Genomic DNA, 22,908 nt, shown 5'->3' with positions numbered 1-22,908 from the left:
AACAATAAGCACCTGAATACCAAAACATTTGTAATTGGAACAATTTTCTGAGAGAAGTGATGCATTTTCTGACAGAACTGCAAGGGTGCCAATATTTTTGGCCATGACTGTATAAGGGATGCACAGAAATTTCAGCCGCTGAAAATTATCTGCCGAATATAATATTTTTGTTTTTGGCTAAAAAAATATGGTTTACACTCTCCCTCTAGACATCGTCACTGTATGGAAAGCCATGAAGGTCAAAAACTCAAAAATCTAATTTTACGTAGAATGCATAGAATACGCGTTGTTTACGCATGAAAAATCGGCACGTAATCTACACACAAACAATGCGTAAACAAACAATGCATCCTCAACATGTTGTTTACGTATTAAAATTTGCGCATTATTGACCTTCATGGCCTTCCGTTTCACTACGTCACTGTGTGACGCTTAGCTCAATATTCTGCTCTATGAATGTGTGTTCTGTTGAGTTCCGTTGACTCGTGTACCACTCATGTTCACCAGAAAAGCAGAGTCCTCTAAAACAACACGCTGACAGGAAATTTATATGTAGTATACCAGTCCCTGTTTGCAATAGCACTACTTTGCTATAACATGGTTTAGTGCAGCTGTACTGGGCAACGCTGGTAAAATTATATGATGCTATGCTCTGCTCACATGCTCCAATAATAATAGCTTTGTAGGATAATTAAAGAAAAAAATATATATATACATTTTTTTTTGCATAAAATAAAAAATAATTATTAAAAAGCATTCTTGTTTTGGTTTTCAGCCTAGTGCATACAGAATTTCAGGTTTTTCGGACTTTCAGTTTGGATTTAGGATTAAATTAAGATTAAATTAGCAGCCCACAAGTCATCACAGCCCTGACATGTTTCAGCAGCCGTGAAGCACAGAATGCTACCATTATCATAAAACTGCATCGCAGTAAAACAGTGAAGTGTGAAACTGCTTTATAGAAGGGGTGGACTTAGTTATAGATATTAAGGAAAGCAAGAAACAGCCTTTTTCAAACCTTTGCATCTACTCTGAGCAAGAGACCTGTTTAATACAGAACAGTGCTTGTCAGTGTGTGCTTGTGCAAACATGAACTGTCAATACAAATACATCTACACACCAATTCATGCACACATACACAAGCCTACACAAACACTTGAACACAGAGATATTGCACTTAGGCAATTAATTCATGTTTTCTGGCTAAGGCACACTGGTAGATATCTTTCAATGCTTAAGAAAGGTAAATACATAAATCATCATTACTTAGCACCACTGATACTAAAGTATACCCACAATACAATACAATGCTGCTTGTTTTTATTCTCTTCAGTAAGTGGTTCCCAGCCATCCATTTTTATAATACAAATTCACCACATATAGCAGAGATAAATCCATTTTTGTTTGTTGTGCTATTACTGTAGTTTTATACAATCATATCATTTTATATTGTTGTCTTGATTCTGTGTTGAACAGTTGCACTGGGAACGGTTATGTCAAAAAGATTAAAATAATAAAATAAAAATCATTGCTGGCTGCTGTTGTTCACAGGAGCTTTCCCCCCAGGTAACATTTACATCTACCCTCTGTACACAGAGCTGTAGATCCCAAAATGCTGAGCTGGTGAGGAATACACTTCTTTTTAACTTTAAAGTCATAATAGAAAAAACAAGAACTGATAAAAGCAGGATGAGGATGATTTTGTGAATTTCGCAGTACTGATGCTTTAAAGGAGAAGTCCACTTCCAAAACATAGATTCACATATAATGTACTCATCCCCATCCAAGATGTTCATGTCTTTCTTTCTTCAGTCATAAAAAAATTATGTTTTTTGAGGAAAACATTTCACCATTTTTCTCCATATAATGGACTGATATGGTGCCCCGATTTTGAGCTTCCAAGATGCAGTTTAAATGCGGCTTCAAACGATCCCAAATATGGTTGTAAACGATCATAGCTGAGGAAGAAGGGTCTTATCTAGCGAAACGATTGGTTATTTTCATTACAAAAATTGGTCTCCCTGAACTCAGTGTATTCTGATTCAAGACAGTTAGGGTATGTCGAAAAACTCCAATCATATTTTCTCCCTCAACTCCCTCAACTACATTGCTGCAGAAGTACCGACACAGTCTTTGCAAAGTAAACATGCAAAGAAGATCAAACACGCTTAACAAAAAAGGTAAAACAGCAATATAGGACAATTTTGAAGTTGAGGGAAAATATGAGATGGGAGTTTTTCGACATACCCTAACTGTCATGAACCGGAAAAAAACAGGCAGAGTAAAGACAAGACGAGTGTCAAAAACATTCAAAAACATTCAGTCAAAAACATAATTTCTTTACGACTGAAGAAAGAAAGACATGAACATCTTGGATGACAAGGAGGTGACTACATTATATGTGAATCTTCTCCTTTAATAAGGAGAGAACTGAGGGCAAAAATCAAAAGGCTCACAACCTAGATTTAAAGACTCTTTTCCTTGGTAGCAATATCAAGAGTTGTGAATAAAAGCTTACATAACATGCAAAAACTGGGTGAAGACTTAATAAAAATTGATGGAAAACCTGTAAAGCAACAGAACAGTCTTGAACTGCATTTTCAATAACATACAGTCCTCACAAGGACTTTTCAAATTCCAAAGTAATTACATCTCATAATGTCTGAAAGCCAATATTTCTTTACATATTTTCTATCTCTAATGAAATATTTTTATTATGATTTTTCACCATTCTCAGATCCACTCAGAGGTACTCAATCTATGTTATGTAACCCACAGAGAAACAGGACACAGCTCAGTAGAGCCCTTCCGCTGCAGACAGCCTAAATCACTGAACACCGAGGGTACTGAAGATTAGAGGAAGACCAAAATGGGAGGGAAGGAAAGGGTGGCAGGAGAGCTCATAATCATTGCCCTCAGAGAAAGGGGGGTAAAAGACCACAACAACAAGACCATGCATCAAAATGACTTCCATTATTTGAAGTGTCTCAATTAAATTACATAAAAAGCAGACAGTCACCTGCACCATAATTTCTCTCAAAACATCCTTCTGTAAAAAGACTCCTACTAATACTGGAACATGTTTATTCCTAGAACTTACATCAGTTTTTTTTATTAGCAATAAAATGCTGTTTGCCCTAGCTCATTTCTGCTCCATTTAACTAAGGCGATTCTGTAACTTATCTTTTTATATGCTAGAAACGCATTAAACTCTACATATATCTCTGTATTTGTGTCCCAACCCCTCTCTCTGACACACATGCACAGAGGGCATTTTATGAAAAAAGAAAATAATTGTGTCAGATGAACACTGAGCAACTGTCCAAGGTGCTGAAATACAAATACAGATGAAAAACAAAGAAAAAGAGATGAGAGAAACAGCAGAAAAAAATCTTGTAATTCATATTCAGTGTCTTTAAAGACACATTTAACTGACATGAAATCCAATGGATTTTTGATGCAAGCCTTATAAGAGGAGGTGTAATGAGATAACCAAAAGATCCAACAAATCTGGTTCACTTTACTCAGTTTGCAACTTCATGCAATTGTAAAATTTCTGGGACCTTGGCTTACTGAGCCAATTTGACTAAAATGCACTGCCTGAAATTACCCATGAATCCAACAGTACTGCAGTGAAAACTGAGATACACATAGAATAAAATCAGGTAAAAAAAAAAGAAAAGAAAAGAAAGCAGCTCATGCTTGTGTATGAGGCAATTATGTTACTATCTATCTACTATCAGCAAGGGAGTTTTCAATCATCTAAAGCGATATTAAAAAGCCTTCGGTGTTCTTTGATAAAGAAAAAAAAAATGCCGATTCAGAAAAACCGGATTTCTACAACTTTTCATCAGAGCCTCGAGTTATACACCACTGCATGATATGCATAAAATCGTATAAACATTATTAAACCTACATATGCGTAACACAACATGCTTAATATACGGATGCACACATACTAAAACATTCACTGGAAATTAAAAGTATTGCTCTTTACCTCTGAAAGTCACTTTAGCGATGCGGTCTCCCTTTCCACGAAGCTCCTTGACTGTCTTCAGGTACACTACTAAAGCCATTTCAACTTAAAATGAAGAAAAATCAAAAGACTAAAGCAGGATCAAAATGTTTCATCACAAAGATCGCGGACCTATCTTGACCAACGCTGCATAACTTCTTATAAAATCCTACCCTAACTGCTTTTATTCGCAACATAAAAACGAAAATAAAATCCTCTCATCGTACAGGCTGCATCCTCCGTGCGCAATAACATGAAAAGAGTAATTAATAATTAAAAAGCTTTCATTTTCTCTCGCTTTACTATGCGCACATGTACGTTCGTCAGATCCGCTCCTGGACTCTCACTCTGCGATGCGCCTAGGCAGCCACTCCGCACGAGCGCAATGTGATGACGGATAACGACGGCAGGGGGCAGTCGCCTACAGTCAAAACTCTTTCTGAGGGCGGATTCCTGAAACCAAATATGCTTCCAAATGTTCTTAGCAGATTGCTTTTTACTCGAGGCAAAAGCATTGTTTGTATATATTTTTTATTAGAGTAAAACTCACAGACTAGCTATTAATAAAACAATTATGCTAGTCTATACTGAAGAGAATGGTTGCCAGGCAACCTTTTGTTGTCTTATCTGTGGTGCAGGTCAGCGTTAGACACGCAGCAGCTTATGATCGGATAATATTCATAGTATTCTTATCTACTCAGCCATGACATTCAGAGGAAATGGAACTCTCATTACGCATAACAACACAGCCTACATCCCATCGTCTCTGATGCCCGGGTAAAAACATAGTTTATATCTTTATTTGTGTGCAGGGCAGTGTCAGAATTTTTAAAGAAGATGAATTCAGGGATAAGCTTTGACATTCAGTAACTTTGATGAGAGAAACGATACAGAAAACGTGTTTTGTCGTATTCTTTTAATGTTTGTAATTGATACTGAACCACGTGAATTGAAACAAACTCGAATTGGCAATTATGGCTGTTACTATTAAAAATAGTAGTAGTTTCTTGCCATTTTTGACACTTACAGTATACACCTACTTAAAGGGATAGTTCACCCAAAAATTAAAATTACCCCATGATTTACTCACCCTCAAGCCATAGGGTATACGACTTTCTTGTTTCAAATAAATACAATCGGAGTTACATTAAAAAATGTCCTGGCTCTTCCAGGCTTTATAATGGCAGTGAATGGCTGTTAAGATTTTGAAGTCCAATAAAAGTGCGTCCATCCATCATGAAAAGTACTCCACATGGCTTTGGGGGTTAATAAAGGCCTTCTGAAGCAAATCAGTGTGCTTTTGTAAGAAAAATATCCATATTTAAAACTTTGTAAACTGTTATCTCTAGCTTCCACTAACTGTTGTACGTGCATACACGACAGTGGTGTTCCAGTGGATGACGTGGGACGAATGCTGGCGAACGTTGAAGTAACGAACGTGGAAGTGCAGTGGAGAGAGCAAAACAAAACCAGTCATGAATTAGAAGTACAAAACAAGGATCTGTAAAGAAAAATGTAGGAAAAATTCAATATAAGCCAAGAGGAGACTGGTTTTCCTTTGCTGTAAACAAAACTTGGTTCTCATGAGACTAGCATATTCTCATCGGAGCTTATGCTACGTTCCACTGCAACGCCACTCTCTCGTAAATGTGCATATAACACTAAGCGGAAGCTAGAGATTACGGTTTCTAAAGTTGTACATATGTATACTTACAAAAACTATTAGCTTCAGAAGACCTTTTTAGCACCCCGGAGCCATGTGGAGTACATTTTATGATGAGGGACACGCTTTTATTGGAGTTTAAAATCTTAAACTCCATTCACTGCCATTATAAAGTTTGGAACAGCCAGGACATTTTTCAATACAACTCTGATTATATTTGTCTGAAAGAATAACGTCATATACACTTAGGATGGCTTGAGGGTAAATCATGGGGTAATTTTCATTTTTGGGTGAACTATCCCTTTAATATCCTAATATTACCAATATTATAAATCATAATATTACCAATATTACAACAACTGTTAAGTGTGCAATTGCTGAATCATTTATAGGTACTGTGGACACATTCCCACTACTAAATTCCTGTATGGGGAGACATTTGGCAATTCGACCCTCAAGTACTTCCAAAACATCCGATCTACCATGATGGGCTCTAGCAAAAGCTCTTACAATAAAGGTAGCGTTCCTCTGAGCTCTCATACACAAGATAGTATTTTACCCTACTGGGTCCGGTACAACATTGACTTCAAAAGGCAGAAGGAGATCAAGGACTTCAACATGGTAAGAATGAGCATTAAGGTGTGAGTGTGGATCATGTTTTAAACTAATATCTTTTATCTCACCGATTACTCATGAACATTCTGGACTTATCTTTTCCCCAGTTGTCACAGAAGCACAGGGAAAATTACAAAGATAAGACTGGTACTGTGCAGCCTGTCAATTACTTTGTCATGCCAGTACAAGAGTAAACGTGGCTGAGAAGATCCCTCCGGAGTCAATGTAAGAAATATACTTTACTGAATCATCTCAGATATTTAATTAAAACTATTTTATGTTATCTTTTAAGTGAGAACCAATAATGTAAAATATGCATCTTCTGTATGTGCCCAATGAGACATTTGAAGTCAGCATGAAACATGAAAAGTTGTAAATGGCTTCCATATTGTGATGTATTTACAAGTGAAACTGCTCGAAAAAATCAAAAAGCAAAGAAGGACATTTTGATGGTGGAACATGCATTAAGTTAATAAATAAGGGACATGTTGAGTGTGATCTCTAAAAACTGGTCTTGGTCTCTCCTATTCCTTCTCTCTTTCTCTTAATCCTCCATCTCACATGGATCTAATTGCCTCTTTCATGGTCCCTTGAGACAGTCAGAGATGGCTGTCCAGTGATTGTTTGTGATGGATTCTTATTTGCTGATGCATTACTCAGGGTTAACTGTACTTGGAGCTCTGCTGTCTCTAGGGGTTTTATGTTCATGAGTGTGTGCGACGAACAACCGTATAAGTCCAAAAAAACAAAAAATGAGATAACCATGTGACATTAATTGTATGTGTGAACTTTGTATACAGAAACAGTTTGGGGATATTTTCGCGCGACCAAGAGTCCGCATTTTAAACGTTAAAATAGCCTCACGCGGAAAAACCGTTTATGTCCACAAAGAAGAATGGAGATGCCGCTTGCTGTCATGTCCGCTTCGGACATTAAAAGGCAAAACCTCGGCAAAAAAAAAGAGAGCCGACATGACCAAATGGAAGGACAGAGTAAGGAAGGCTTTGAGGGATGCTGTAAAACCATATTTGACTCGAAGAGGAGAACAAAAACCAGGGAAAAATCCACCGAAAGATGTGAGTGGAAGAACCGTATATGTGATGTGATCTCTCTCTCTCTCTCTTTGAACGCGCCGAGGAGCGCTAAACACCGCATAAACAGTTAACCTATCAAAATAAACCACATACCATATATAATAAAGCTGTATTCATTCATATTTCCCGCCAGTCCTGTGTAAAGTACGGCAAGCACAGTTTATTTGTTTATATATTTATTTATATCGTGAGATGGCGGAGCGCGAGAACAGTTTGAAGTAGTATATACACAGGTGCGCTGCGCCTGCATTTCTAAATAAACGACAAGGTGCACTATTGGAGCTATCTAAGAAGTGATCAAAGTTCAGAGAATATGCCCATCATGATAAACAACAGAAAACTGTCCTCTTTATTTATTTATTTATTTATATATTGTTTTTTGTTAATAATTCATTGTTATTGCCTGTACTGTAAGAATGTCTATGTATTATACATTGTTCATACTGTATTTTCTGTTTTTAAATAATAATAATAATAATAATAATAAACTTGAAAGAAATGCTTAATATTAACATGAAGTTTCTGTTACTGTATTAAAACTAAGATAAAGGAATCAGATCTTTATTGGTTTAAAGTGATATGATGAACTGGAGTTATACTGTTATTCCGCACTAACTGGACATATACCGTTCTTCCACATTTCAGAAATATAAATCACAATAACTTTTGATTTTTAATACTGACACTGAAAAATGTTATCTCCTTAGAATTGAGAAGCTTTTGTTGTCTATTTTCAAGTAAAATAAAAATATATAATATAATGTTCACAATCCAAATGAAAAAAATCTTATTACTCAAAATTTGAAAATATGGACTTGTATGGTTCTTCGTCTCAAGGCCTCAGTTATGTTCACATTTAGCTGCTGGGTAGTTTCAGGAGTCATAAAGAATTTATGTACTAGCAAAACAATGTTTCTAAACATTGTCTCCTTCTCTTTCCATCTTGTAAGGTAATTAAAGGTTATGCCATATCTGCAGATGGAGGTAACAGTCTGATGAAGTCTAATGGTGTCCACCACAAACATGTCTGCCTCAAAGGATCACTAATTACATTATTGTGTTTAATAAATAAATAAATAAATAAAGACAATATGTTGCTCTTTTTGTGGCTTCTGGATTATAATACATAATTTATGTATAGTTGCATACTTCCATAGGACAGGAATCACAATGTTATATGGCCAATCATATTATTATGATAATGATCCATTGGCTATTTGTTCTTTGCAGTGCATGGGTACCCTACACTTCAAAATCATATTTAGAGGATCATGTCTGCAGAGGGTGCAGCTGAGATACATTAAATGTAAAATAATAAAACCCTGACTCAAATGTATTGCCTTGCAGAAGCTGTGATGAAATTAAGCAAATATAACATAATTAAAAACATGCTGACTACAGTGGCAGGAGGCAGGAGTTTAACCAATTAGAGCTGAGATGAGAGACTACACTACCACTACCAAAAGTCTTTGAACAGTAAGATATGTGATGTTTTTAGAGAAGTCTCTTCTGCTTACTTTGATGCAAAGTATAGCAAAAGCAGTAATATTTTTAAATATTTTTAAAATAACTGTTTTCTATTTCAATATATTATAAAATGTAATTTATTCCTGTGATTTCAAAGCTGATTTCAGCATCATTACTCCAGTCACATGATCCTTCAGAAATCATTCTAATAATCAGATTTGCTGTTCAAAAAAACATTTATTATTATAACGTTGAAAACAGCTGAGTAGTATTTTTTTTCAGGTTTCTTTGGTGAATAGAAATGTCAGATAAACAGCACTTATCTGAAATAACAACTTTTGTAACATTATAAATGAGTTTATCATCACTTTTGATCAATTTAAAGCATGCTTGCTAAATAAATGTTTTAATTTTTTATAATTTCTTTTTATAAATAAAAAAACAGTTGTACTGACTCCACCCAACAAACATGAGACGTCCACCGGACGTGCAGATCATGTCTATATTCCGACAAAGACGTTGAAATGACGTCGTTTGGACGTCGTTTGCTCAGTGGGCAAGCTTTTGAACAGTATAGTGTATAATGTTACAAAAGCTTTTTATTTCAGATAAATGCTGATCTTTGGATCTTTCTATTAATCAAAGAATCCTGAAAAAATTTAGTCAGCTGTTTTAAATATTGATGATAATGATAATAAATGTTTCTTGAACAGCAAATCAGCATATTAGAATGATTTCCGAACGATCACGTGACACTGAAGACTGGAGTAATGATGCTGAAAATTTAGCTTTGATCACAGAAATAAATGACATTTTGAAATCTAAAATCAAATAGAAAGCAGTCACATTAAATAGTAAAAATATTTCACAATATTACTGCTTTTGCTGTATTTCGGAACAAATAAATGCAGGCTTGTTGAGCAGAAGAGACTTCTTTAAAAAACATTAAAAATATTCATGTTCAAAAACTTTTGACGGGTAGTGTATGTGTAAAAATATAAAGAATTTACAGAACAAATTTGGGAGGTAAAAAGGCAAAACTGGAATGTGCTTTGTAGGCACATCAATGGATGTTAAATGACATAACGTATCGTCTGAATCAGCAGGTACTCTTGCTTAATTTGACATAGGTCTATCTTTGTACTTTACATTAATTTACAGTTTCAGAATAAGTTTCTGATTTCTAAACTACGTTAATGTGTAGCAGACAAATACGTGGATATTATATTGGAGTATGAGACACAAAATTGTTACAGACATCCAAACTTCGGAGAAAAAACTTAGTCACCGTTGGAGCATAATGCACAAAGATTGCTAAAGTCAACAGATTTTACCAATCTCTATAAGCACACTACAGTGGTACTATATTTCTGTTTCTTCCATTTGTAACTGAATTCCAAATTGCGCGCATGCGCATAATGTTTCTCGTCATGTATACAGTAGTTTGCACATTTGTCGAGAACGCATATAGAATTTCTTATCCAGAATTTTACAGCTGAATATAAATTACAATACTGAATAAATACAACAGCTGTAACTTAATGTACCAATTACGCTTATTAAGTATCACGAGCACATAACAAGGTTTGGGTAAATACGCTATAAAAATAAACAAAGCACGATGAGTGAGTTCTACAGCAGAGGAACTGAATTTCCAAAGACTTTCCATCGCCTTGTTCTTGAAAAATTTGGGTAGCACTAAGTCCCATTTGTCCCCGGAAGAGGGAGACAACGTATGGGAAAGAGCGCACAGACTGACGGTAGCGCTCAGCGGAGCATCCGAGCATCCCGTAGACTTTCTTCCCTCAGTGTAGCGGATCGCCGTATTACTGAAGCACTATCTGCAATGTCTCCTGCACGGGCACGAGCTCTTCTCGGGCTCCTGATCACACTCTGCACCCAGAGCCCACTACTGTCGGGTAGGTCAATCCGCTTATCTCTGTTTAAATAGTAGACTAATTCACACAATCAAACATTGTATTTTATTGAAATTATGTAGAACTATTTTACAAGTATAATACGTAAAGTATATTTTCGTATTGTCTCTTATAATTGCCAGGACTTTCTGTAATGATGCTGTCAACTTGTACTGTAAAGATTATTTTTTCATAAGCATTACTGACTTAATCAATCACCTGCGGTTTGTGAGTCTGGAGGTCCAAGTCCTGTTTGCTTTATCATATTGTGCGTGAAAACCATGCGCCAAACCTTCATTGAACATTTTAAGCACTAATAATGCATGATGGGTGAGACAATGATTAAACAGCTGAGCCACAGGCAGGTGCACAAACTTAAAAAAGTGCATTTGCCACGCTTTAAGTTTCATTCAAGTCATTTTCAGAATCAGTTTCAAAACGGTGATCATAGAAGTATGACATCTGAATCTATATGGATGTAGCCTGTGTGTGTGTGTGTGTGTGTGTACACATATATAATTGAAACTAATGCGTACTGCTATAACTTCTATTTAAACAAATGGTGGTGATGTCACCTTTAATTTCTGTAGCTAAATTAATAGAGGTTGCCAGGTGTGCACAAACTCCCACAGAATATTCATTTTTGTAGTCAACTGTTAAATAAGATATTTGCATGATGCATAAACAAAATATGACTAAATTTGTATTCACGGTTGGACTTCTCATACTGATAGATAGATAGATAGATAGATAGATAGATAGATAGATAGATGGGCTGTAAGTGCAACTCTCAGTAAGTGATTTATTAAATTAGAGCCAGTACAGGAAGTACAGTTAACCTCTTTTAAAGGTCATCAGGGAGTGTGAAATCACAGATGTTTTAGACATTCTTTTGCTTTCAGCTCTTCAAATCAATTTTAGCTACGTTCTCTGTCTTCACATCTTTTATTCACTCTGCCTATCCCTCCTAATTCTGAGGAGAATGCAGTGGAGCAGAGGAATTTTGGATGAGAGAAGTGGTAGCTAAGTCCTACTGAGCTGTTTTAGCTGCCACGTTACAACGGGCCTTTTTCTTTCTCACTTGCTCTTTCTCAGTGTTTTGGAAATGTTCTTTATATGAGGTCACCCAGTGCAGCCTGGGACTGCCATCAGCAGCTGCATATTATCCAGAATTCTTCTCTTTTCCTCTTCTCTCCATCATCAGCAAAACAAAATACATCCAACACAACTAAATCTTAAAGCCACCAGCTGCTTAGATATGATGTGGACAGCAAAGCTTTACTAATTTCAAGCCAAAAAGAAGAAAGAAAAAAAACACACTTCTAGATCGTTTAATGATGCCCAACTGTAGCTTCAAAACCATTCCAGACATCTGCTTGACAGATAAAGGATATATTGGAAAGAATGAGTCTCAGGATTTTGTTCCACAACCCTGGATTTTGACATCACGTCTGTTGTTATTCCGGTAAGAATGAGTTTATGTTGTCAGGTACGAGCTCTGCCAGAAAATGAGAGGAAGAGAAGAATCATGCCCTGACCAGCTACTGGAATTTAATCTTGCTCAGATTTTCACCAAGGAATTTGTGGAAAGTCTTTGATTGACACAGACAAGGCCGCAGGGTTCAGAGACTCAATCTGTCGATAAGTGAGTCTGCTTTGGTACAAGACGCCAGCATGTAGTTGGCACGACGCTCACGCTCAACCTGTCACTCAGGTGCTTGAGCATTGTCTATCATCAGATGCCCTCCTATGGAACACCTGAGTATTTTGAAGCTCAGGCTGAAAAACGTCTACGCAAAAGCACTAAGCTGTTGTTGACTTGCACAGTAATGCACTCTATATGATTCTTCCATTTGTCTGAATGTCATCCAAGCACCTAAATGAAAATAATAAGCAAAGAGTATGTTTGTGAGAGTTTGTTACTTCCTTTCATTGAGAAAATGATGTCAGAGCAGCAGGTGCTTGCCCTACAGGTCTTTCCATGTGTGCATATAAAAAAACAATCCTAAAGAACTGACAACAGGACCACAGGGCATTCACTTTCGCCTTCCTAATAGAGAAATGGACAAAATAAATGGCCCGGGGCCAGTGTGAATGAGTTTCAGGGCAGCTATTGGGACAGTTTGTTACGTTCCAACAATCTTACATTTGTTTTAAGCATGTATGTGTGATTTTATGCCCTGCTTTTCTAAATATTTGGCTTTTTGGGATTTATTGAACAGTGATTTGTGAAGTCTGCTGATGGAAATACGTCATCAGTCTAACTGGCTTACACTGAAATGTCAGAATTGCAATAGTCTTGGAAACATCCATTAGAATGGTTTAAAACATTACAAAGTTTATTTTTTTACAGCTGTCACGAAGTTAGATTTTAACATTTTCAGCTATTACTACAAATTAAAAACATCATAACTTATTATTGTAATTTAAAATATAGGAAAACAGGAAAATGTTCTCTACTAATGTGGAAAGCATGCTTATTGCTGAGAATGTCCTTATCTGACATTACCAGGGGTTCGGTGCAAATTTCTTCGTACCCTCAACATCTTTAGATTAGGCCTGTCAGTCGATTAAAATATTTTATCTAATTAATTACATGATGTTTTGATTAATCTGATTAATCACAAAAAAAAAATTACTGTGAAAAACTCATAAAAGATTATTTAAAGCTATTTTTGTGTTAACTGAGAAACTATCAAGTAGACATTACAAACTGTAGCTTTAGAAAGAAATATTTTATTTGATTCAACATAGAATTACACATAAACATTCAGGCTGCAAAGGCCTAACACAAACTACTGAACATAACATGAACATGACATTAAACTATCCCTTTAATGTTCTTCTTCTTATTATTTATAGTGAAATTATACTCTAAATAAGAAACTAAATCTGCCAGCAGGTGGCGGCAAATGTCTTTATGAGTCATTCATTTATTCATTTGATTCGTTCAAATGGCTGATTCATTTAGGGATAAAGTAAATGGCTCTCTTTATGAAAGACTTTTGAATCATTGGTTCACACATGCAGATTCACTCAAAAACTAAACACACATCTGTTGCTCGGAGACACGCAACAATTCTGCTATGGCTTCAAAGGTAATATGCCCTCTGCAAAATTGAGCAAAAACACACTGTATTTTGTTTAAAATATAACACAATATCAACTTTTTATTTACTGAACTGTCATAAAAAAAATCACATTTAAGCATGTGATAGATCGGGACATATGCAATATATATAAATATGAGGTAAAACACATACAGGGACATTTTTTCACCAATATCTTGCATCATATTTGTTAACAGTCAACTATATGAAATAAGATGACGTACAAGTTATTTGGTTAATTGCGTTTAAATATCTTAATCACGTTATTTTTTCATAAATAATAAATTAAGTTAACGTGTTAAACTGACAGCCCTACTTTAGATATATTATCATCAGTCTGTGCCTTTATATAATCTAAAAAATAACTGCATAATTATCACTACTGCAGCTTTGTATGATTTTCCACCAGGAGGCCGGGAAGTAAACAGCAATATTATTTAAAATTATTTTAATAAAACTAAAAAGTAGCGCTGGGCAACAATTAATTGTGATTAATCACATCTAAAATAATAGTTTTTTGTGCACATAATATATGTGTGTGTACTGTGCATATATATTATGTACATATATTATTATTATTAATATATTATATATTAATAAAATTTGTATTATATATAAATATATTTAATATATAATCACAACATATTTTTCTTAAATACATACATGCATGTGTGTGTACTTATATATATAAAAATATATAAACAGTACACACACATAAATTACGTACACAAAAACGTTTATTTTGGTTGCGATTAATTGCAATTAATAATTTCCCACCACAAAAAAAAAAAAAGTATAAAAAAGAAAGAAAACATTATTATTTTATTTTTGTCTCCTTGCCAACTTTTGTTTTTACTGATTAACTGAGGAGCGGTAGTAAAACTACTGGAATCTTAAAATTAATCATGGGTAATTTTTTTTTACTACTGACTGCAGAATTTCCCACCGATATAGGTGATGTCCACTCCCTACTACGAGCCTCAGTTACTTCCTCCGATATAAAATGTTTATTTTTGGAGAAAGTTCTAATTCTTATGTTTTACAAGTCTTGATTTAATCAAAATGTGAACCCACCCTACATCATAAATTTTAATATGAGCCAAGTCACAGACTTGAGGTTTGATGTTTCTGTGGCCTGCGTGTGTGTGCGAAAGTTGTGGTAATTGCAGTGACGTGTGATGTGGTTCCAGATTATGTGGAGAGATGTTCCATTGCCAATATTACATTATAAAGCAGTGACCGAGCGGCATATGTCCATGTGTACGCTTAAATAAATGATAGAGATTGATCTCTCTCACCAAGCCTTCTGCCAGAGTCATGCTGTTGTACAGTAAACAGGCACAGCGATGAGAGATTTGCTCACTCCAACTCTAAGTAGGGTTATAAAAACAGCCTGAGCACACTAAAGAACTTCAGACGGAGTCTTCAGTTTGATTAACTGAGGGTTGTAGCCCTTATTGCTCTTGTTCAAACTGTAAGAATGTTGCCTTATACAACAGCTCTACATTACACCTAATAGTCGAAATAGTCACGCTAAGTAAGTTTAATTTCCCTTGATATATGGCCCTCTGCAGTACTTAATTCCGACTGGTCAATCACATAATCACATGCATTTTTTGGTTTATACACAATGACCGCTAAACTGCATAACTGATCATTGTTCCAGGACAGTTTCCTGCATAGCTGTGTAATGTGTGTCATCTGTCAGGCATTATGGCAAAATAAAACCCTTGAAGGTTATACAAGGCCACTTTGCTTTATTTTGTGGCCCTCAATATCCCTTACTTAGTCTAGACGTAGCTTATAAGATAGTCAGTTGTTAATTTGCTCAACTTAGCAACTGCAATTTTACACAAACAAACTCACCAGACTGTATTTGCAATGTGATTGACAGGCAACTGTACTCTCTCCCAGGTTCTAAGCCACTGCCGCCACGTAATGTGAAGCTAACCTCGGTGGATAAAGGGTTAAAGGTCACATGGGACCCACCCAGTGAGCTGGACGGACGGCCTGTTGACAGCTACAGCATCGGCTACGGGAAGTCCATGAAGTCACTGCGTTTCGTCACTGTCGACAAAGACAGACGGTCAGAGTTACTAGAGGACGTAGGTAAGAGTGTAAATCATTCATTTTTCAAATGAAAAAGCTAGAGACTCACATTGAGCAGTATGTCAGGCTCTCATATGCATGTTGTGTTGTTTTAGAGCCTGGAGTCCTGCATTTTCTCAAGATGAGTGCAGAGAATAAGGATGGGATGAGTAAACCTGTCTACAGGGCAGAGACTCCAGGAGGTGTGTGCTTGCCTGTGTGTGTAGATAGAGACCTGCATGTTTCTCTATGACCCTCTCTGTTGTACACTGCTGCATGAATATATAAAGTACAGTATGCACACAAACACGCATGCTTTTAAACACACATGCATGCTTTTAAACTCATCATTTACACACTCTTATGTTGTTCCAAACCTGTATGCATTTCTTTGATTTTGCAGAACACAAGGAAAATGTCTGTTTTTTGTCTAAATAATGAAAGTCAATGAGGTCCAGAGTTGTTTGGACCTCGTTCTTCTTGTTTTCTCCTGAGGTCATACAGGTTTGGAACGACATGATGTCATATGATGTCACATGATACACACAGTGGGCTCTAAAAAGGGTGCAATGAGTAAGGTACATATTATCTGAAGTGTAAATGTTAGTACCTAAATGGTACACATTTGTACCTTTTAAAAAATACTGCTCCAGTGACAGCTTCTATACCTTTTTGTACATGGATGTCATTATATGTCTAAATATACACTTTTATTAGCCTCATTAATTTCTCATTAAAGTCTCGTTAGACTCTAACACACATTATTACGTAGTTTTTACAAGGCAAGTATTTATAACTTTAATGCCCTGTATGCTTTTCGTTCATTTTACAATATTAAGCCAGACTGGATGGCTAACACACACTCATGTGTAGACTGCAGGGTGTACGGATATATGGTCGTTTCTGTTTTTCAAATAACTGGCATCTGTTAACACTGAAATCCCCTAAGATAGAGAGCATTTATGTGGCCGGTACTTGTTTTTGTATCCAACCCAGAGCTTGAGTCTAGAGCCTTAAGCCTTGTGTTGTGGTAGCCAGTCACTCGTCCAACGCACGCCACATAAATTTTTTCACATAAAGTGTTTTTTGCAGTACGTCCACGTCCTTCTCCAACAAACAAGATCTGGGCATACTGCTTCACGTCCCACAGCACTTATCCCAAAACATCTGTCATAATAGAAAAGCACATTAATAATCCTGCAAACAGATCATAAATGTTCTTGGCTGAAGATGATTTTTAGCAGTAGTAAACATATCTGGTGTTACAGCTCCTTGTTTTAAGGATAGCTGGTTATTTGATTGCATTATGTTTTTTTTTTTTTTTACACATTTATGTGTAATATAACTCAGTTTTTGTTGAGTAATTCAGTCATAAAACCGTCTATAAAAAAGCAGTTGCTGTAAAAAGTTGATAAGGTCACATGTTTTACTTCATCATGCACAGATTAGAATTTTTATTACAAGGCTATACATTTTCATCAAGATAAATTAAAAACAAAATACTAAAAACGAAAATCAAACACTACAAGTGAATTTAGATATAACATTATATTAAACAGCATGATTCAGATTTTCTGAAAATAATGTTTTAAAAGGTGTTTTTAAAAGATTATTGTAAAGACAAAAATCTGTTATCGTACCACTATACTGTGCGTTCTTATGTGTAACCACATTGCTATTTTTTCCTGCAGGAGGAGAGTGGGTGAAACTTGATGGATTTGCTGTCGAGCCTTTCAACAAGTCGTCTCCAGGTAGGCCCGATACTTTCCCAGCCTCTGATTGATGCACAACAATTTTATGATAAGTATTGCCAAGCAGGTTCAAGATAAACATAAAACAGTTATGAGAAAAAAGTTAAGAGAACACAATTTTATGTCAAATCCAGCCTTCTTGGAATGCAAGTTCCTCTTCAAACTATTCAGATTCTTAAAAAATATAGTTGTTTCTGTACATTAATGGCAAAGGACAGATTTTAGACATGCAGGCTTATGGAAAACATCTACGTTGTTACTCCCTTGAGTAGGTTTAAAGTTTGGATGCCAGAGACCTCTGATACCCCAAGTTCCTGGAAAGACAGTGGCAGTTTGTCAGCTATGAATTTGTTAAATCAAAGCTTTTATTTCTCTTCTTTATGAATCCACTGAGCCCACTTGAAGCCAAACCCGGTACATGCGAGCCCTCCGAAGAGAAGAAGGAATCCCAAATTTAAACCAAATGAGTGTTTTAGTTTTGTACAACCTCAAGAGTAAAAGAAATGAAAACCCATAAAATGGAGAATCCCACAGACTGAATTACATGTGATCAATGGCCCAGTATACACTGCAAAGAAAATGATTTTCTGATTACTGAAGTGTTTTACACAAATATACTGTTTCAGTTTCAAAATTTCATGTTAAATTCAATGTGTTACTTGGCATTTCCTTGTAATTATTTGTGAAATGTACTAGCCTACATCATTTGCACCTCTGACATGCACTACCAGATTTTTTATGTTTTTAAAGAAGTCTCTTCTGCTCACCAAGCCTGCATTTATTTGTTCCAAAATACAGCAAAAGCAGTAATATTGTGAAATATTTTTACTATTTAAAATAACTGCTTTTTATTTGAATATATTTTAAAATGTAATTTATTCCTGTGATCAAAGCAGCATTTTCAGCACCATTACTCCAGTCTTCAGTGTCACATGATCTTTCAGAAATAATTCTAATATGCTGATTTGCTGTTCAAGAAACATTTATTATTATTATTTAAAACCCATTTGTTTCAGGATTCTTTGATGAATAGAAAGTCAGCAGTTATTTGAAATAAAAAGCTTACATTATATACTATAGAGCTCAGAGTTTTCTTTATTAAGATTTCTGTTTCAGATAAATAATTTTCTTCTGAAATTTCTATTCATCAAAGAAACCTAAAAAAAGCTGTTTTCAACATAAAAATAATAATAAATGTTTTTTGAGCAGAAAATCAGAATATTAGAATGCTTTCTAAAGGATCATGCGACTGGAGTAATGCTAAAATTCAGCTTACATTTAAATTACGTTTACAATATATTCAAATAGAAAACAGTTATTTTAAATAGTAAAAATATTTCAAAATTTGACTGTTTTTGCTGTACTCTGGATCAACTAAATGCAGGCTTGGTGAGCAGAAGAGTTTTCTTTAAAAAACATTAAAAATATTCCTGTTCAAAAACTTTTGACTGGTAGTGGTAGACATAGATTTTGTTGCAATCCTAGAATAGACAATACTGCTGAATGTTTAGTTAGGTTAAAATTATTTGGACACAGAAATACTGATTGTGGTCACTTCCGTAACATCTCCAGAAATGGCATTTCATTATTAATTTATTCCCTTGGTTTTCCCATAATGTTATCCAGTCTATGTTTGTTCTTTGCTATTGCTATTGTCATAATGTTACCATAGCATCGCTCTAATTTTTCTCTGGCTTTGCCGTTGTATTAACAAAAGACATATGCTTTATGTCATTTTGTATTTTTAACCATGATGTGGCAAGAATGTGGCAGGAAAAGCTCAATTTTGTTTCACAGCCACCACTGTTGTGGTATCATCTCTTTTGTCATCACTTTGGCAGTGGAAATCAGTGGAACTAACCTTTAAAAGCAGGCTCACATGTAGCCCAGCTGAGTCCACACATGGACATGGTAACTCTGGGATGGTCCCTGCAACCTGGAACTTGTTATCCCATCCAAAACCTCCCAGAGAGAGAGAATTCATGGCGATAATTCACACAATCAGTGAACAAATCAGACCTGAGGGGTGGGAAAAGAGAACGATGTGGCATCATGGATCCAATACATGAACTTGGAAGATTGACACTGTAAAAACAATCAAAAAAGGGAAAGAGTTAGAGACGGGTGAGCTACTACGTTTCACCCCTGTTTCAAGGCCAGTGATATGTGAGCCTGCCTCAGCTGTGTTGGCTGGACTCTCTGAATGGGAAGTGGGAATAAGTGTCTGTTTGTGTGTACAAAGGAAAAGGAGTTGCTGTTACTATCATTTCCATTCATTTTAAGACCTGACATTTCTTATTAACTTAAGTGTTAATAATTCTGGTAGAGCTTAAGTATTAAGTAAGTAATGCCAGAGCAATCTTAAGACAGTCTTTAAGCGTGCACGCAAGACATGCATTTAGCCAAAACCCTCACAAAAAGGCTGAGCTATAAAGGATATGAAGCGCTTTATACGAAGCTATAAAGGATTGACTCATTTCTCTTCCTTCCTCCTTTTCTCGTTTTTATTTTCATTCATCAGTCCTCAAAATGACCTGACATTAGAGATGGGTGCTTTCGAAACACTGTTTCATGTTTTGAAACATTTATTTTAACTAGTTTGGGTCAGTTTCATAATGTAGGTTCAATTTTAATTAATTTGATTTTAATACATGTATAGTAAAAAAGAGGAAATACTTAATTGCTTCTCACTGGCATAAAGCTTGCCAAGCCTTGCCTAATAAAACATAAAATGCATTAATTAAAGAACAAAGAATTTAATGGTATTTAATTATTTGTAGATTACATTTAGTAGACTTTCATTATAACATTTGCCACTGGTTTGTAAAAATAGTCATTATACACATTTGAGCTAAGTTTTTGGTGCATTTACACTGTTTTGATCAGTAGGTGCTGTCAGCCTGTGGTGTTTGTAGTGCTTTGAAACAAAGAATCATCCCAGCAGGCACCAGACGTCAATATAACGTCAGGTTGACATTGACCCCCAACCTTGGACAGACGTTGCATCTTGGTTGAAAATGAAAACCGGGCTGATGTCTGTATTTGACATCAACTTGACGTTGGATTTTGGTTACACAACCTAAAAACAACAAAATATCAACATCAGCTGACATCGGTATTGGACATCAAATTAGTGTTGACATTAGACGTTGAATTGACACTGAATTTTGGTCACCCAACGTTGCAACCAAAATGTAACTAAATATTAATGTTTTATGACACTGTGTGCCTGCTGAGATTTTGTGAAGTAATTGGTTCGATTGATTCAGAGTTTTGAAAAGTTTTACTAGTACAAAAACTATATTAAATCTAGGGTAGACAGTTTCTGCGCTACTAATGTCACCTAGTTGAACTACAAAAATAAAGCATGTTTTCAAGCAATCTTTGCAAATGCCCATTTTCATGCGTCACACCTTCCAAACAAACAAACAAAAACATCACATCACAGTTTGGTCAGTTACCTGGATGCACATCCATATTGGAGATACTCAGACGTAAACAATAGCATGTATTGCATGGTTAATATACTACTGAATACGTTGTTCTGCTAACTTATGCTGTCTAAACCATGGAAACAAACATGTGGAAGCTGCTGAATCATATAGAGGAGGACGTAGTAAGCAGGAAAGGGCACAATATTATGAAAAACTAAAGTTAATAGGTGGTGATATGTATGAGCAGTATTAATTAAGATATTAGCCTAATATTTCACCTACCTGACCTGAAATGATAAGAACAAACATGAATGTTGTCAAGATTCTTGCCCTGGAAATCCCGGTTCAGTTTGGCCAACCACAAAAGCCTTTTGTTCCTCAGACAGTTTTTTGCACTCTTGTCCTTGACTTGTTATAACTTTTGGCAGTTTATAGTACTCCAAAATTTTTTCCCGGTCCGACTGATTAGTACAGCCCAAAACATGACCTAATTGACCATTTTCAGCAGCAGTAATCAGCAAAATATGGAAGTTTTGTTCAGTTCAATGGCATTGTTTACATTCAGTGCCACCAATATGGGCAATGCTGTATAAAAAGAAAACAATACAAAATACACAGATCAGTATGAGAGCAAATTTAATATAAAGAAACATGACAGATTACATATTAACATAACAGCATATATAAATCAGTGTTTTTTTATCTGTTATCTTGTTTCTAGGTTGACTGTTGTTTACTTAGCTTCTTAGCAGACGCTTGGAGCTGGATAATAAAATTATCTAAAGTATTTAATGACTATTTATTTATTTAATTTCGTAACTAGTTGTGTAATAAGCAGGACAATGGTGATTTTACTGCAAAATTTGGTGCGTACTCTTCATACCGTTAAACGTATTTCCATGCAAGAAGCGCTTGCCAACAAAAAATAAACTGCAAAAGAGGGTTTTCACCACGCGTCAGTCGGCCATATTGGCAGCAAAGCTCATAAACAATAACACTGAACCGAACAGTTCTTACAAATTTAGCTTATTATTGCTGATGAAAATGGTCAGTTATGGTCACGTTTTGAGTGGTTGGACCGGGAAAAACATTTGGAATACTATAGACTGCCAAAAGTTATAACAAATTAAGGAGAAGAGTGAAAAACTATCCGAGGAACAAAAGGCATTTGCGTGGCCAAACTGAAGCAGGATTTCCAGCGCAAGAGTTTTGACAACATTCGTGTTTGTTCTTATCATTTCCAGTCAGGTGGTTAAAATTATAGGCTAATATCTTAATTAATACTGCTCGTATATATCTTTACTATTAACTTTTGTTTGTCAAAATATCGTGACCTTTCCTGCTCACTAAGCCCTTCTCTATATGATTTATCAGCTTCCACACATTTTTTCGTGGTTTAGATAGCATAAATTAGCAAAATACGTATTCAGTAGTGCATTAACCATGCAATGCTTTTTGTTTACATCCAAGTATCGCCAATATAGCCGCGCATCCGGTTAACTGACCAAACCGTTACATAAGCGCTCAAACCCTCCATTAATTCTTAACCAGTCGTCCGTTGCGCTAACCTGTTTTATCATATATAGCTGAGAAATGTAATTGATACTTACCTTAATTTTACCTGGTTTTCTACTGAGACAGTTTCAATGCCACACTGGTCGAACCGTCAACCTTTAAATTGCACACAGATTCTAATGAGGAAGTGTGACTACAACCGATCATCTGAGAATGATTAAAGGAGCGAAAAAAGACAGA

At 35.6% G+C, this 22,908-nt stretch overlaps 3 protein-coding genes across 12 annotated transcripts in view; 2 read left to right on the top strand and 1 right to left on the bottom strand.

The window, feature by feature from the left end:
• Nucleotides 1–4,363, bottom strand: part of otofa (otoferlin a) — a 74,234-nt gene extending 69,871 nt beyond the window's left edge. For all 9 annotated transcript variants that reach the window (XM_051138727.1, XM_051138728.1, XM_051138729.1 and 6 more), the window contains exon 1: nt 3,998–4,363. In XM_051138727.1, the coding sequence (XP_050994684.1) occupies nt 3,998–4,076 (79 nt within the window). In that variant the 5' untranslated portion in view covers nt 4,077–4,363. The remainder of the gene's footprint in view (nt 1–3,997) is intronic.
• A 110-nt stretch (nt 4,364–4,473) lies between these two features.
• Nucleotides 4,474–8,429, top strand: fam166c (family with sequence similarity 166 member C). The gene is made up of 4 exons (XM_051139267.1): nt 4,474–4,792; nt 6,071–6,299; nt 6,401–6,518; nt 8,338–8,429. The coding sequence occupies exons 1-3, from the start codon at nt 4,719–4,721 to the stop codon at nt 6,485–6,487; spliced, it is 390 nt and encodes a 129-aa protein (XP_050995224.1). The 5' UTR covers nt 4,474–4,718; the 3' UTR covers nt 6,488–6,518; nt 8,338–8,429.
• Nucleotides 8,430–10,627: 2,198 nt separating this feature from the next.
• fndc1 (fibronectin type III domain containing 1) overlaps nt 10,628–22,908 on the top strand; it is a 48,663-nt gene continuing 36,382 nt past the window's right edge. Inside the window, exons 1-4 of one of the 2 annotated variants that reach the window (XM_051139206.1) lie at nt 10,628–10,773; nt 15,795–15,989; nt 16,085–16,171; nt 17,660–17,719. In XM_051139206.1, the coding sequence (XP_050995163.1) occupies nt 10,701–10,773; nt 15,795–15,989; nt 16,085–16,171; nt 17,660–17,719 (415 nt within the window). In that variant the 5' untranslated portion in view covers nt 10,628–10,700. The remainder of the gene's footprint in view (nt 10,774–15,794; nt 15,990–16,084; nt 16,172–17,659; nt 17,720–22,908) is intronic. The other variant, XM_051139207.1, reaches the window with a different exon arrangement.

The sequence above is a fragment of the Labeo rohita genome, chromosome 20 (assembly GCF_022985175.1).
Source record: "Labeo rohita strain BAU-BD-2019 chromosome 20, IGBB_LRoh.1.0, whole genome shotgun sequence".
Taxonomy (NCBI): domain Eukaryota; kingdom Metazoa; phylum Chordata; class Actinopteri; order Cypriniformes; family Cyprinidae; genus Labeo; species Labeo rohita.
The sequence above is the reverse complement of the archived record's forward strand: the minus strand, read 5'-3'. Positions and strand labels throughout refer to the sequence as shown.